Source organism: Suncus etruscus, chromosome 7, assembly GCF_024139225.1.
Source record: "Suncus etruscus isolate mSunEtr1 chromosome 7, mSunEtr1.pri.cur, whole genome shotgun sequence".
Lineage (NCBI taxonomy): Eukaryota > Metazoa > Chordata > Mammalia > Eulipotyphla > Soricidae > Suncus > Suncus etruscus.
The window spans coordinates 72,031,505-72,048,580 of NC_064854.1; the positions used below are offsets into that span (position 1 = coordinate 72,031,505).

At 30.8% G+C, this 17,076-nt stretch overlaps 1 protein-coding gene across 1 annotated transcript in view; it reads right to left on the reverse strand.

Annotated features, from left to right (window-relative positions):
• ADGRB3 (adhesion G protein-coupled receptor B3) overlaps nt 1-17,076 on the reverse strand; it is an 898,471-nt gene that overhangs the window by 539,907 nt on the left and 341,488 nt on the right. The window contains exons 5-6 of the mRNA XM_049776768.1: nt 11,479-11,640; nt 7,042-7,206 (exon numbers count right to left, since the gene is read on the reverse strand). Of these exons, the coding sequence (XP_049632725.1) occupies nt 7,042-7,206; nt 11,479-11,640 (327 nt within the window). The remainder of the gene's footprint in view (nt 1-7,041; nt 7,207-11,478; nt 11,641-17,076) is intronic.

Below are 17,076 nucleotides of genomic sequence, written 5' to 3' on the forward strand. Positions count from 1 at the left end.
GGTTAATCCTGGCTACGTGATCAGAAATCACTCCTGGCTTGGGGGACTATATGGGACGTTGGGGACTGAACAGAGGTCCATTCTAGGTTAGCGCGAGCAAGGCAAACACCCTACTGCTTGTGCCACCACTGCAGCTCCTGAGCCACTATATTTCTATTTCTACTACAACAAACTGACAGAAGATGCTTTTGTGTTTATTATCTATATAAAAATAATGCTTAATAACTATCCAAAATTAATTCACCTACTTTCTCCAGGACCTTTACATTTTACTTTTTTAATTATTTTTTTTAACACACCTATCAAGGCTCTGGAACTTCCCCGGGTTTTGTGCTCAGGAATCACTTCTGGTGGGCTCTAATGACAATATGGAATGTCAGGAATCAAGCCCATGTCAACCACATGCAAGGCTAATGTCCTACACACTGCACTATTTATCTAACCCCTATATTTTAATTCTGATATAATATTATATTAGAATGTAGTATCTTCTACTTTGTATTGTTTTATACTATGAAAAAATTCAGATTTACCTAAACCTGAATATTTTAATTAAAAATAGTGTTATATAAACCTCTAAAGTATAATAAATCCTAGTTTCCTGTTATAAAAGATTTAAGTAAGGGGGCCAGAGAGATACACAGCAGTAGGGCCTATGCCTTGCAAATGGCTGACCCAGGACCGATGGTGGTTTGAATTGCAGCATCTGATATGGTCCCTGTGCCTTCCAGGAGTGATTTCTGAGCACAGAGCCAGGAGTAACCCCTGAGTGCTGCCGGGTGTGACCCCCAAAAAACGCAAACAAACAAAAAAGTTTTAAGTATGACATTAGATAAACTGTCTTGCAAATATTTATAATCAATGATCAAGATTTTAACCTTAGTCCACATATTTTGAATTTGAAACCAAAACGATTTCCAATGAATCATATTATTCATAGTTTTTCAGTATACAAACATTATGTATTTTCTCAAAATATAAATTAATTTACTGTTTTTTGTAGTACTCAACTATAGAGTAAGATCATAAAAATACAAGAAAATCTCTCTAATGCCTGCTTTTGTTTTAAGAATTTAGGTTTTTTTTCTTTACTTAAGGAATTTCATTTTTGATTTAGTTATTAAATTTTAATTTTGGAAAATATAGCAATATCATTTTAACAGTCAATTTAGAATATGCAAATGTTTCAGCAATTCACATGCTCTTTTTCTTTAATATGAATATAAAATATAAAGCATTAAATTGGAAGCATCTAAAGTGACCAAATAAAGTCACATGAAGTTCACATCTAAAAATTCATTTAATTCTTAGAGTTAGACTTCAGTCTAACAACAGAGATCTCTTTGTTCCTAACTAGACTGTAAATTACTATTAGACTCAGTGAACAAGCTCACTCTGAGAAAGTAAAGAAAAAAGAAAAACAGGAATACTACATATGAATACTGACAAAATAGTTACTATTGAATCATAAAACTTCAAATATTTTCTTTCCTTAGTTATTAAGAGTGGTTACTACTTTTCTTAAATTATATCTTGTCTTTTTTTCTTGACATATATTTTATTAAGTTATTTAATCACAGAATTGTTCCCATTCCCCAACATTATAAAATCTGGAGCAAAGCTCCAGGTTTCTTAAATTCTCTCTGAAATTATAACAAATTATACTTATACTGTCTTTTCTAATACCTTCTTACTAAACATAGTACCCTATATTAGTTTTCCGTCACTATCGATAGTACAAACTCAACTTGAAACTCTGACTGTAGGCGCTGAATACTAATATCAATACTAACTCTAAAACTTATACTTTCACAATTTCTATTTACCACCTACTGTCCCTACTAGCATTACACATGAAATTGCTGCATCATGAATTAATATTACTATTGTTTTTCATTTTTAACATAAGCTTAGAATCACAGTTAATAAATGAAGAATATAAATTTATAAGGCTCAGAAAGCTGAGTGACCCACCCCACTTTGAAGACTAATAAGGTAACCCAGGTCAAGTGTAGCCCTTCTCCACAACAGAGCATCAGGGAGAAATGTGAGGTTCTAGAACTGTACTCCTAAACCCCAGTCAGGTCGATGGAATGATGCTGCTTTGCAGGTGTAAAGTATTGAAAGCTACTTGTCCAACAGAATTATTACACTCATATGTGGGATAGGAATAAAAGATAGTATACTATTAATATCCAAAGACAATAGAATCAAGGTCAGGGGAGATAGCATGGAGGTAGCTCGTTTGCTTTTCATGCAGAAAGATGATGGTTCAAATCCCGGCATCCAATATGGTCTCCTGAGCCTGTCAGGAGCTATTTCTGAGCATAGATCCAGGTGTAACCCCTGAATGCTGCCGGGTGTGATCCAAAAACCATAAAGAAAAGGAAAAAAAGAATCAGGGTCAGGAGAACTTGTCTATGGTAGGAAGCTTATCACAAATAGTGGGGAAGTGCATGTAAATCAGGGAAGGAACGTCTATGACAATGATTTTTACTATAAGTAATTGTGTAAATTTATACATTATAAAATAATAAATTTATAAGTAATTTATTAAATTGACTCAGAAAATATGCTGTGAGATATATTGATGAGCAAAAGCAGTTTGGATTATGGGGACAGAATGATAATACAATAGGGCATTTGCCTTGAACGTGGCCAATCCGGGACAGACCCAGATTTGATTCCTGGCATCCTATGTGGTACCCCAAGCCTTTCAGGAACTATTTCTGCTTGCAGAACCAGGAGTAGCCTCTGAGTACCACTGGGTGTGGCCCAAAATTAAAAAAAATTGGATTATATGCCTATCAAGAACATTATTGTACATTATTGTGTACTATCATGCACAAAGTTGCATAGGTGAAAAAATAGAAAGTGAGAGAACATTTTATTATACTTTAATTCACCAATTATTATCATTAAAATCTTGAGACTCATTTAGTGACTTACTAAGAATTCAGAGAAGACAGGAAATACACATTTTACCTATTGAAGTTTTAAGTTTGGTAAGAATAAGAAACTGACCACAAATGCACTTTATTTTCTATACATTTGATTCACATTATCACATCTCACTAATATTTTCCTCAGACAGAGTATAAATTTTAAATATCTAGGAAATAAAAATAGGACATATCATACTTATAATCATTTCTATCTTCTTAATTAGATCCTAGAATAGTGATTTGCACTGAATTCAATAGAATTGAAGCAAGTTGGACACAGATTAAGCACAATATGATACATTTACTTGGAAGGGGTTCTTAAAATTTACATAAATGTAAGTTTGTCATTTGATGTGACCTATACATGGCATTCTACAATTATTTTAAAGTGTTAAAGTGTTAATTTATTTTATAAGCCAGTTATATCAGAATACTATTACATGATACCACATAAAAATGTCCTTATACATGATCATAACCTGAAGACCAAATCTTTCAGAGTTGAGAAATAGAGAATCAAGTTATTTTGACAGTTTCATTTGTATTATTCTGATGTATGCTTACTATTAGTCCACCAAAAGAGAACAAACTATAGAGCTTAATCCACTATTGTGAGTGATGCATTCATTCAGAGAACCAAGTAAGATAGTTTTAAAATATGTTGAAACCACTAGTAACCAAATTATCTCTTTTCTTTGATGATAAATCATATATATATATATATATGTGCATGTTAGAATGGGATTCAATTTTTCATCTATTCATATATGAATCTTCTAAAGGCTACAAATTTCTTGAAATAAGGGAATATGAATTATTCTCAGAATTAATTTAGGTTAGAAAAGTTAAATACTCACAAAAACATATTTTAAAATCATTTTTTTTATTTGTTGCTTTTGGGCAACACTGGGAGATGGTGAGGTGTAACTACTGGCTCTGTATTAAGGTGTTACCCCTGGTAGTTTTCAGGTAACCATAAGTGATGCTGATGATCAAACCCAGCTATGCTATGTGAAGCTAAATTCCCTACTCATTCTATATTTATTCATACCCAAAGGATTGAAATATTTTAAAAGTATAATCTTATAAACTTTGCAAGATTAGAAAAATTCAAACTCATTGAGCATTTTAGTAATAGTATACTTATTATAAAAATATTTAGTATTGGATCTGTAATGATAGCACATTGGCATGGTATTTGCTTCACACACGGCCGACCTGGTTCAATCCCTAGCATCCTCTATGGTCCCTGAGCCTGCCAGGAGTGATTTCTTAGTACAGAGTCAGTAATAGCCCCTGAGCTATGCTGTGTGTGGCCCCAAAACAATAAATGAATAAATAAATGAATATATTTGTATTAAATTTATTGTAAACTTACTTATTGAATTAGAGTTCTCTTTAAGATAGAAGTGTGATCAAACATGGTAAGAATTTTACACATCTTATATCACTAAACTCCAAAACACAAATATTAAGGGTAAGAAATAATATACAGTGTTTATATTGCACTCTGATTTTATATTTGCCATATTATCATTATATATTATATATAACAAATATATATAACCAAATATATATATATGTGTATATTTATATATATATATATATTTATATATGAGTCACCAATAAACTAGCAGCAGGGAACTTTTGGCAGGTTTTAGTACTGACATTTCTTTGTCTGTAGGAAAGCTGAGGCTGATTTCTATAGTGTCCAAATATTTGGTTTTTGGGTCATTCCTAGCAGCTCTCAGGGGTAACTACTGGCTCTATGTTCAGAATTCGTTCCTGGCAGGCTCAGGGGACATTTTGGGATGCCAGGATTCAAACCACCTTCCTTCTGCACCTTCCTTCCACCTTACCTTCGTGCTATATCTCCGGCTCCCATTTTATATTTTAATACAATGAAAAAATAAGTGTGAACTATATTTGAAATTTTATAAATACTAAATTATAGCAAGTAAAGGATTTTAGTAACTAGAAGCTTTCCCATATGTATAAAGGCTTAGTAAAATGTATATATAATTATATATTTCATATATAAAGATATATACACATATATGTATGTGTTTTGTTACCCCCCCCCACTTAGGGGGCACACACCAGACATGGCTGTTAGCCTTCCTGGGGCAGTGCGTTCCTCCCAAAGAATTATTTGCCAAAAGACCCTCTCAGAGAAGTCAATCATTTGACCCTTTGCGTGGATTATTGGCGGTAATTTCAACACGGCTGTAACATTACATTTTCTCTTTATTTGGACACTATAGAAATCAGCCTCAGCTTTCCTACAGACAAAGAAATGTCAGTACTAAAACCTGCCAAAAGTTCCCTGCTGCTAGTTTATTGGTGACTCATATAACCTGGTGCCAGCAGCTTGTTTTTCTGAGTCTAGCTCTATGATGGTAAACAATTATTTCCATCCCCCTAAAATTTATTTTCTGGCAACTACATAAACATCATAAATATCTCTATCTCTCTCCTTCTGGTTTCTTGAAAAGCCTGCTTTTTGCTAAACCAAAAACATCTTTAAGCTCTTGTTTCACAGCCCTCTAGCAGGGGTCTTTCTCACCTATAGGATAGTAGTTTTGATATGTAGATTCTAGGCCTAGTTTCCCATTGTACTGCTCTCCTGCTCTTTGTTCTCCCTGAGGACACCTTGCATACCAGAGTTTGTGCTTAAAAATGTCATCAGCTGAACAGTAAATTCATCTCTCGTCCCTTGGACATGGGTCCTATACAATTCATTTTGTATGGTCTCATTTATTTCATTTTCATATTTCATATTTGTCTGCCTTGTGTACCCGCTTATTCCTAGTGAGAATTACCTAACCCACTAAGGTTTTGCTTAGGGATGCTAACATGTCTGCAGCAGTGTTTCTTTCTAAATGTTTTACAGGAAAATGTAAGAAATAAGATTGCACTTATATCTAGAGTTTATGAGAATTACATAAGTAAAAAATCTTTATATTACCTTTTATTGTCAATAATAACAGATACTAAGTTATGTACCCATAATTTATTTACATAACTATACTTTATATAAATGTACAATTCCATATAAATTTCAATAATAATTACATAATAATTTAATGAATTATTTCTAATTATACATATGTAATTATAGAAAACTACTGGTTTTGCTTTTAAGTAAAGGAGAGTAATAAAACTTTGATAATTAATTCGACTAAATTGTAATCTTTTTCATAGTCATTATGTTTTAATAATTAAAATTCCCATAAAATTTTTAATCACAATTTTATAACATGGGCTGTTTTGTCTTCTACAATATTGTTTGGAGAAATTTACTAGAATTCCTGCAATGCTGCTGTTATGTGACCTAATAAGCCAAGAAGACAATCTCCCAAGTTTATGAATAATTAGATTACTCTTTTGATAGGCTAGTGCAATAGAACAGTAAAGTTAACATTTTACTTAAAGCTGAATACGAATCTTGTTTAAAATTTTGTAGTAATTTATGTCTTAAGAAAATAGCATTATGAAGAATTTTTTCAAGAATAGTAAGTGAAGTGATCAAGTATAAATTAAATAGCATTGAAACAGAAAAAAAAAAGAGTGTATGGTCTTTCTGGCCAAATAAAGATAATGTGGAATCCATGATCAAAACATTTTATGAACCTAGCAGTGATCAATAAAATTTGAATGTGTAGTAAAAATCTATAATTATGTATAGGCAGTAAGTGTCACAGTTTCAGTTAGTAATTGAATGGAACAGAGTATTATCAGCATGATACCTTTAATCTTTAGTTGCAGAACAAAGGTATTAGTAATCCCAGTCTTTTTAACTCATTATTTTTTGGAAAATAAATTTAATGATAGATAAAATCTTAACAGGCACCATTAATATATATTCTTATTACTATTCAATCAAGGTGAACATGGATTGTTATTCAGTTAAGAAAATATACATTAAAGTAGAGGATAGAATCCAGAAAGGTCCTAGTTTTAACCAATATGTCATAATCATAGAACATATTTTCTAATGTGACTGAGGAAAAACAAATGTTTACGATTCTACATGTATTCTAAGAACCCAGAACATTTCATGAATAAAAATTAATTAACTGCAGACTGTGCTTACCTGGGCAGAGAGCAATATTACAAGGCTTATGATGAGTTTCAGGTCCTTCACAAGGTTTCCCTCCATATTGAGGAGGTGTGCATGACCTGGTTCTTGTTCTTTGGCCTCGACCACAAGTAAATGAACATAAACTCCATGGTGACCACTCCTCCCAAACTCCATGAACTGTAACAAAGCAAAGAAGCTTCAACAACAAAAGTAGAGATGTAAATGAATGAATTTTTTCATGTAATTAAAAAAATCTAGACAGATTTGAAGATAATTTAAAAATCTAGATAAGTTAACATTTGTATTTACCACAAAGTCTGGATTAGTTCAAAGATATATGAAAATAATGGGAATGGTACATTTGTTCTCCATTTCAAAAGTTATTCATGCAATAAATAGATAACACTAATTTTAATGAATATTTGCTTATATTCTTCGTGGTAAAAGTCATAAATTTTTTAAAGTAAAATTAATATCAACTATGTTTTATTAAAAACTAAGTATTTTACAATAGATATATAAATAGATATAAATAGATAAGGGCTAACTGAAATCCTCACATAGTTCTACATCTTCAGAGTTAATAATATACTTCACGTCAGAAAGTGAATAGAAATATTAAAAATATCATTAATATTTAAAAAGTCTTTAAAAGCCTCATTAGAGGGGCCGGGCGGTGGCGCTAAAGGTAAGGTGCCTGCCTTGCATGCACTAGCCTCGGACGGACCTCGGTTCGATCCCCCGGCGTCCCATATGGTCCCCCAAGCCAGGAGCGACTTCTGAGCGCATAGCCAGGAGTAACCCCTGAGCGTTACCGGGTGTGGCCCAAAAACCAAAAAAAAAAAAAAAAAAAAAAAGCCTCATTAGAAAATAAAGGTATTTTTGCCTGGCAAAAAAATATAAAGTCTTGGGACTGGGGTCATAGTATGCAATTTAAGGGTTTGTTGTGCTTGCTCTCAGCACTAAATGGTCCCAAAACACCATCAGGTGAAGTTCTGGAGCTGAGCATTATCAGGTATATTCTAAAGGCCTCTAAGTATCATAGGTGTCTGAAAGGGAGGCCAGAGCACCACAGAGCCCTTGAGGATTCGCTACACTGGACCTGAACTATAAGTATAGTTACTCTAGTAGCATATGGATTGATCACCAGAATTTCAGAACACTAATTGGGTGGCTATGCTTCAGCTATAGATTAAAAATTATAAGTACTTAAATCCCATCTTTTTACATAAGAGATAAATTTAAAAATCTATACATGTAATATGCCCACCTGTTCCATGGTGATTTGTAATAAAATACTTTATTAAAATCATAGAAATAAAAAAACGTATTTCCCTTTGCATAATTTCTTATTGAAATTCTTTCTATTTAACAAATATATTTTAATAAATATAAATTTATTTTCATAAATTAAAATTAATAAATATAGCTTATTTTTTGTTTTGTTTGGGCCACACCTGGTAGTTTTCAGAGCTTTCTCCTGGCACTGCACTCAGAAATCACTCCTGGCAGGTTCAAGGGATCATACAGGATGCCTGGGATTGAACCTTGGTCAATGTGTGCAAGGCAAACACCCTACCTTCTGTGCTATTGCTTCAGCCCATTAATATGAATTAAAAGGAAAAACCTATTTCTAATTAAGTTTATTCTTTTTATTTTTATTGCTTTTAGCTATAAATTTATAGTAAAAACAACAATACAAGGGCTCATTTTCTCCTAAATTTTAGTATGAGTATAAAGAGTCCTTATAAATTGTCAGAGAAGTTTCTGTAAATATATAGAACATTTAGAATCATTTGCAGGCAGTAACCAACCAAGTCAGTATTTTAATAATTTTTGTGGAATGAAATAGGTTTGGGGAACATACCCAGCTGTTCTTAAGATTTTCTTCTGGCTCAGTGTTTGGGTAAAGTGTCTGAGGGCTCATGTGTTATGACTGGAATCAAATAGGATTTGGCCAAATGCAAAAAACATGCCTTATCCTCTGTATTATCTGTCTGACACCCTCCAAAGTTGTTACTTTAAATATATACATATATACAGAAAGATGACATCTTTTTCATGTGTACTATTATTTTATTTAATCAAGATTTTTGAATTAGCTATAAATATTTAAATAAGTTAGCAAAATACGAATAAAAATATAAATTTCATTAAACATGTTGAAACTTTCTGTAAAACAGTTAATATAGTATATTGAAGAGAGTAATAAATTATTATAATGAAGATAATTTACCATAAATTTTGGGATAAGCTAAACAGTAATTTATATTTATATAAAATATCTGTATGCTTTATTATTTTATTTCTTTTATTTTGTTCTCCTTTGAATTATTTAGAAAAATAAGTTCTGGAGCTAAAGCAATAGCACAGTGGTAAGGCATTTGCCTTGCACACGGCCAATACAGGACAGACCCCAGTTTGAATCCTGGCATCCTATATGGTCCCCCGAGCCTTACTAATACAGTAAAATTATTAAGCTGGAATCCTCTATAGTGAAATTTCATGAGCCTCCACATTTAAAAATTATTAAAACTTTTTTCATAAAAATATGTAAATTATTAGCAATTTAATATTTTAAATACTATTAATTAGGAAACTTATATATAGTTTATAATTTTATAGTTATTATTTATAAGACACATGCCAAGGATTATTTTTAATTTATACTTTTAGCTTTTAACAAATTCCTTTAATTTATTGTTCATTATGAAACATTTAAAATACAGTTAATAAAACTAGGAAACTTGAATTAAAATAATCTATTTTTATAGTTTTATTAGTTTTAGTTTGAACCAATATTTTTCAACTTTTTTCTCTGACCTTATTGTCACATGGTATGGCCCCTCATTTACAAAATATCCACCTACAGTAAGTAGTCTTGGAGTATCCTGGAGACCCACAGAGACTATATGGCCCTTTTTTTATATAGTGGATAGAAATTAGGACTTTAATAACATCTCAACATTTTGCTATCTAGAGATTAAGAATACCTGATCATAAATTACATTGATATAATATTTAAAAATAAATATATATTGTGACTTATTAGGATGTATATATAGTAACTCTAGGAGGACTCTTTATTATGTAAGAAATAATACATTTGAAACTATATAACATTTTTCTGGAAATGTTTCTTAGTTTACATGAACATCTTTTGGAGAACTAAAATACATGTATAGAAGATGAATAGTTCTCAACCGGGGCAGTTTTCTCATCCAGGGAATATTTACCAATGATAGGAATTAAAATCATAAGGATTTCTTTAAAATCATAAGGAAGGGATGAATACAACTAGTATCTAATAAAAGATGAAGGATGCAGTTGACCATCACAAAATGCTGAAGCTGGACTTTTACTATAATGATTTATCAATGTCTAAATGTCAAAAGTTGAGAAATTCTAGAATAAACCATAAATGGCAAGTCAGAAATATGGACAGTGAAAATAAAGTGTAGTTCAAATAATTCTACTCTTAATTTACTGCTTGTCTGACCATTTCCAAAAAGAATTTTGAAGATAGAAAATCAAAGCAACAATTTGGCAAAAGGCTAGCTGCTTTAGGATTTATATTAGAAACAATATATTATTGTATGATTTAATTAAGAATTTTTGAAATTTTAATCACATGAATTAGAAATATTGATTAATATTTAATAGTGCAAATAAATAAAAGTTCCAATTCTCTATTTCCACATATTTGGGAATTAAACTTTAATATTAAATTAGCTCTCTGTTATTATCATTACTTAAATGTCAAATTCACATTAATATAAAAATGTAACAATTACATTATTGATTACTTATCTAATTATATTTTTAAGAATATAATACATTATTTTAGAATATACTTACACAACTTAAAGTATTACATTTTTTAATTTGCTTTCCATCATTGTTTTCTTAATTATTCCTTTTACATGAACAATACTTTTATGATTCTAGCTTACAAAGCAATAGATAGCTCTAATATAGACAATTACTTGAATTAAATTAAAAGAAAGTTTATTGGACAGGGATCAGTTTTCCTGATGAGATAAAATAAGTAGTGAGAAAATAGCTAAACACCTTTAAGAAGCGATGACCCTAGATCTTTTAAAATGTTTATAGATAATATTCCCAGAATGCTACCAAATTATTTTATTTTTCAATTAGGCATTTCACCATTTAAACCAGGAAAAAAATTTAAATCTTAAATGCTAATAAAAGCTTTTACAGAAAATGTAAGCTTATATTGCAATAGGTAGTAAGTTATGTAATTTTTGACACTTTGAAAGCAGAAATAATCACATACATAATAACATTTTACAGTTGAATAGGAAATACACTTAACCACTCTAATGAAAATGCCTATACCCAGTTTACAATGAAATTAACAAATTGTTCCAAATGTGTAGCATGACATAATTCAATAACATCCACAGTTGTAATTGCTGCTAACACTACCTGGACAGAGGGCAGTGTTATTGCAAACCCTTGATTCTCTTAATGGGCCGCTGCAGTGTGTCCCGTAAGGTGATACACAAGTTCTGGTTCGCACCTGCGACCCTTGACCACAAGTAACTGAGCATGTACTCCACTGGGACCACTCTTCCACACCAGATTCACCTGCGTGCAAGACAATAAATAAACATGAAATACTGTCTTGAATAGTCATTTAGCAGGCATTTTAGCAAACTAACATTTTGGCAAGCAAGAATAACTTAAATGGTAAAAATGGCAGTGTGTCAAAAAGTATAAGAAACCATTTCAGGATAAAGAAATTTAGATAGAAAAACATATGAAGCTAATTGTAGGGTCCAACTTTGCTATAACATTATTAACAAAACTACTCTTTATAAACTCCACTATGGCTGGAATACTAAGAAGGGACAAATAAGCAGTTTTAAACAAGAATGATTATTCTGGTAATTCTCTAAAAGCTAATATAAGGCTTTGATTTTGTTTTTGTTTGTTTATTGGAGACGCCATACCCAGCGACGCTCAGGGGTTAATCCTGGCTATGCGCTCAAAAATCGCTGCTGGCTTGGGGGACCATATGGGACGCCAGAAATCGAACCCAGGTTTGCCCTGGGTCAGCCGCATGCAAGGTATGAGCCCTACTGCTGTGCTATCGCTCTAGCCCCACCCAAGGCTTTAATTCTGAAGGAAGAGAAACACAGTATATTGCTAAATGTACTTTTGCTTTGGTAGTCAGGAAAACATTGATGTGTTCCTCCCAAAGCTTTTGTTTACTATATAATTTCTTTTTTAATGCTAAATTAGCATATTTAATTTTTATTGTGTTGAACACTAGTATTCTTCTGCTCATTCTAATGCATTACTTTAGTTATTCCTTACAAGCTACTTATTTTTGATAAATAATTATAAAACTGCCCAGCATTTGCTCCATGATATAGGTTAGAAAATGTTTTACTTAAAATGAAAGAAAAATGTTTGACTTCTTCTAATTCAATAAAACTAAATTTTTACTTTAAAATATGACAATAGTCAATGATCTGAATTAATTAATATTCTTGGAATTAGCATTATACCAAACTATCTCATTTATAAGATTATAATATTTCATCTCCCATGGAGGCAAAGCTAACAATTTTGTAGACTATCACAATGGGCTTTTAATATTAAAAATCTTGCAGTGACTTTTATCCAAAATAAAACTTAGTGATTTACTTCTTAGCAGGGAATTATTTAATTTAATGGTTAAGTTGTTGAAAATATTTAAGGTTAAACAATTTCTGGAAATTTTTTCAGTGATTAATTTAAATCAATGAATTATTTATACCATTACATGGCCAGGTTAAAATCTATATCTTCTCTGAAATAAAATTAAAGGTACAGTATATATCCATTCCCTCATCTGTTTTTTTTTTTTTTTGTTTGTTTGCTTTATTTTGTTGAAGATCCAAATAAAATTATTTGCAATATGACACAGTCTGGTGGCCCACAAACTGGTATTCAAGGACTAGGGTTGGATCAGAATTGCAATTCAGCATGCCACTGTGCTCAATTATTTTTTTCCAAATAAAATATTAGATTATATCCACTATGCATTTGATATAGTAGTTGAATTTACATTCTGGTAAAATATTTTTAACTATTTTAGGGTTTATAAAAACTAGTTCACAGAGATGGATATGTTTGAGTAAACTCTTTATTAGAATACTGGTCTGCATTATACATCCCTATGCATAGATTATAAGCAAATATAAATGCAGATAATTATTAAAAGCTCATACAGAGTTAACTGGAATAACATATAAATTTAAATTGGACCTCTTTTGTGTTGTAATCTGCACTTGTCCTAAAGCACTATTTAGATCATCCTTGATGATAACTAATGTTTTCACTATAACATATATATAGGCATATAAATAGTATTGGAAAAATACTAGAAAAATGTCAGATAGTATTTCATGTTTTATCTTTTATATTAATATATCCAATAAGATAAAGAGTCAATCTATTTATTTTCATCATAGAGAACCAATGCCAGTTTTTAAAACTATCCAACAATATGTACATATGCACATATATAATAAGCAATTAAAAGTCAAACTTATTATTGTTAAGTAAGTTATTTCAATATATTAGTCCCAGGAATAAGTTAAGTATAAGATGGTATGTTATTAATCAAAAACAAAGTTTAGGGGCCAGAGAGTAAGCATGGAGGTAAGCCTTTCATGCAGAAGGTCATTGGTTCAAATCCGGCATCCCATATGGTTCCCCGTGCCTGCCAGGAGCGATTTCTGAGCATGGAGCCAGGAGTAACCCCTGAGCACTGCTGGGTGTGACCCAAACACAAAAAAAATTTTATTAACATTTTGTAACAAAATATAAAATATATAATAAAATTATCAATATATTTTCCACAATAGCCACTCATCTCTCCTTAGCATAATGAACTGTTTTAAGAAGAAAATGCTTTTACTAAACAGCAGAAAAAAATGTTGACTAAAAATGTATCCTTGTAAAAATATTTTAAAATCTTGGTTGTTCCTGGTTGTGATACTACAATGATTTTAAATAGGCTAATATGAGTTAATATCTGGACCACGAGAAACTAATAACTAGTTCTCAGAAAGATCTTTATTTTTAAATTAATATCTGATTTTATTGTTCAAAAGCAAAGTATATGAATGAAACTCATTCATTGTCAAATCATGAATTATATTTTGCTAACAAAATACTGGGTTACTTACCAAAATGAACTCATTTCAGTTTTAATGTTAGTGTCAAGTGAAATTTTCACTAAGTAAATTATGATTTCCATACTGCCACTTCCTCAGTTTGTGATAGATATTTTATTTAAGCACTTGTTTTTTTCTAAGAAAAAAAACTAATAATATAAAAAAACTCACTACATTAAACTGTATCAAAGAATGTCTGCTATTTATGTAAATAAATGTCTATAGATGTAAAACAAACTAACAAGTTTCTAATTTGTAATGAAGAAAGAATAATAAGCACCATGCCAAAGATTTCAGTATGCAAGACATTAATCTATTTATCCTGGATTAAAATATGAAATGAAACTACAGAAGTATTGCAATTAAAGTCTGAGAACTTGTCAGGTGAAGTGCTACTAAATATTAGCTCTGGGACCTTGCAAAAGTCACTTTACTTTTACAAAGTTTTCAAAAAATGAAGATAAAAATATATGTATTTCAAAAATTAATCATGATAATTATATGAAATGATATGCAAGCACATTTTAATTATGAACAAAATATTAATATAATTTTCCGGTATGTTAAAATCATGAAATTAAATACAAAAATCTAATATTTCTCCATTAGAAAAATGTTATTACAAATATAGTTTGTTTTCACAGATATAAATCATACTTCTTTTCTATAATATTTTTATAAAATAATTTGATGATTATTCATTAACAAATCTAAGTTTAACTAAGATGTCTTGAGTGATTTTTACTTGCATCTAATTTATATATCTGTAAACATTTATGTCATATCCCAAGGGTTCATGCATGACAATGAATGTATAGGTTGTGTACATGCTATTAAGACATTGTCATTAATTTTCAAGTAATTTTATCTTAGTTATTGTAGTTATCAAATTGGCCAAGGGTTTTTCTATTTTGGTTATTGTTTTGTTTTGTGGCCATACTTGGTAGCTTCAGGGATACTCCTGGCTCTGCGCTCAGAAATCACTCCTGGCAGAGTCTCAGGGAATTGGATGCTGGAGATTAAACTCGGGTTAGCTGCGTGCAAATCAAAAGACCTACCAGCTGTTCGAAATGGCCAAGTAATGATAAAATAATGCTGCTTTATAAAATTTTACTCAAAACATGTTTAATTGTACTACTTTGTAAAGGCTATTTTTAAAAATGCAAAGTTTCTCATTATATTGATTAGAATAGCTTACTCATTTAGATAAGTAATTTTTAAATTATAAAATTTGATAGCTTTTGTTTTTCTCATGACTTGTATAAAAGCTATTATGTTGTCTTTCATTATTTGATTATATCCCCTTTTTGCTATTTTTGTCCTTAATTCAGTTTTAGCAATTGTTTACAATTAGTATGCAAAGCTATTTCTTTTTAAGACAAAACTTTCTATAAGTCAAAAACTATATTTGTGATATTTTATGATTAACACTTGGCTGTAGTACAGAGTACATTAACTCCTTAGAAAAGTGTAATCCTGAAAAATATTTTAAAAAAATCCGATTGATTTTTAAATTTTAGAATTGCTTAATGATTATTGACTTAAAAAGCATTGAAAACAATGCAGTTATTCATTATTTAATATGTATTGCAACTTAATATGAAAAAGTAATTTTTGACTATATTATAATTTATTTTAATTGAAGTGCATCTTATTGTTTTTGTAAAATAATTTAAATAGCCAATCAATATTTTCACAACTTTACACAATGTATTGCCTTTTGGTGTTATTTTTGTTGTTATTATAGTTAACAATATGGGAAAATTATTTTTAAAATATGCTGGGGACATATTGATACATTTTTATAAGGTCATTTGTTCTTTTTTGTTCTTTTTTTTTTTTTTTTTTTGGTTTTTCGGGCCACACCCGTTTGATGCTCAGGGGTTACTCCTGGCTAAGCGCTCAGAAATTGCCCATGCCTTGAGGGGATTATATGGGACACCAGGGGATCCAATGGAGTTCGCAATCTTCCCTTGGCTAGGGTTTGCAAGGCAGACACGCTGGCCCCAAGGTCATTTGTTAACAAATATCAGACATTAAGTTAAGACTAGAAAAGAAGTTATAAGCAAAACAAAACAAAGCTTAGTAATTTATCCAGTAAATTATCTTAAAATTTGAATTTATAAGTAGAATTTAATCTGAAAACTTAAACTTAGTGGTATATTTGGCAAATTAAAATCATACTGTATAAAACTATTGCCTAACTTGCTTCCTATTCATTCATAAATGAATATAATACTATTAATAACAAAAGCTATTTTTCTTTAAATTCCAATTAATCCCAATATTAAGTAATTTTAATAAACCAATGGCTGCTGTCTTTTGTCAGAAAAGGGACCTTCCCTAATCTTTCAAAAAATGACCGGGCATGGATGGTGGTGTATGAAGGTAGTGGCATAGTTAGATATGAAGTTGATGTAGAATTAGATATAACCTAATTTGCACATAGTATTTGAGGCTTTATACACTCTAGCATGGAGAAACATACATTTAGAAATTAGAACATGTAAATGGTTTCATATTGGAATTGTTCAACAAATAGCAAGCATATGATCAGGCTTTTGCTTTTGCTTAGGGGCTACATGCTCTGATGTCTTGAGATTACTCCTGGCTCTTTGCTCTAGAATTTATTCTGGTGGTCCTGGGGGAACCTTATTTGGTATTTGGGATCAAACCTGGGTCAGTTGCTGTGTTATCTTAACCTTGTGCTATCTTTCTGTTCCCACATCAACTTTTCTTTAAAAAGAAAGGTGCACCAAAAATCATATTTTCCTCATTTCTAGATTTAGTTGGAGTATATATCATTAAAAAAGTAAAAATACATACTTGTATAATTTATTACAATATTTCTTTC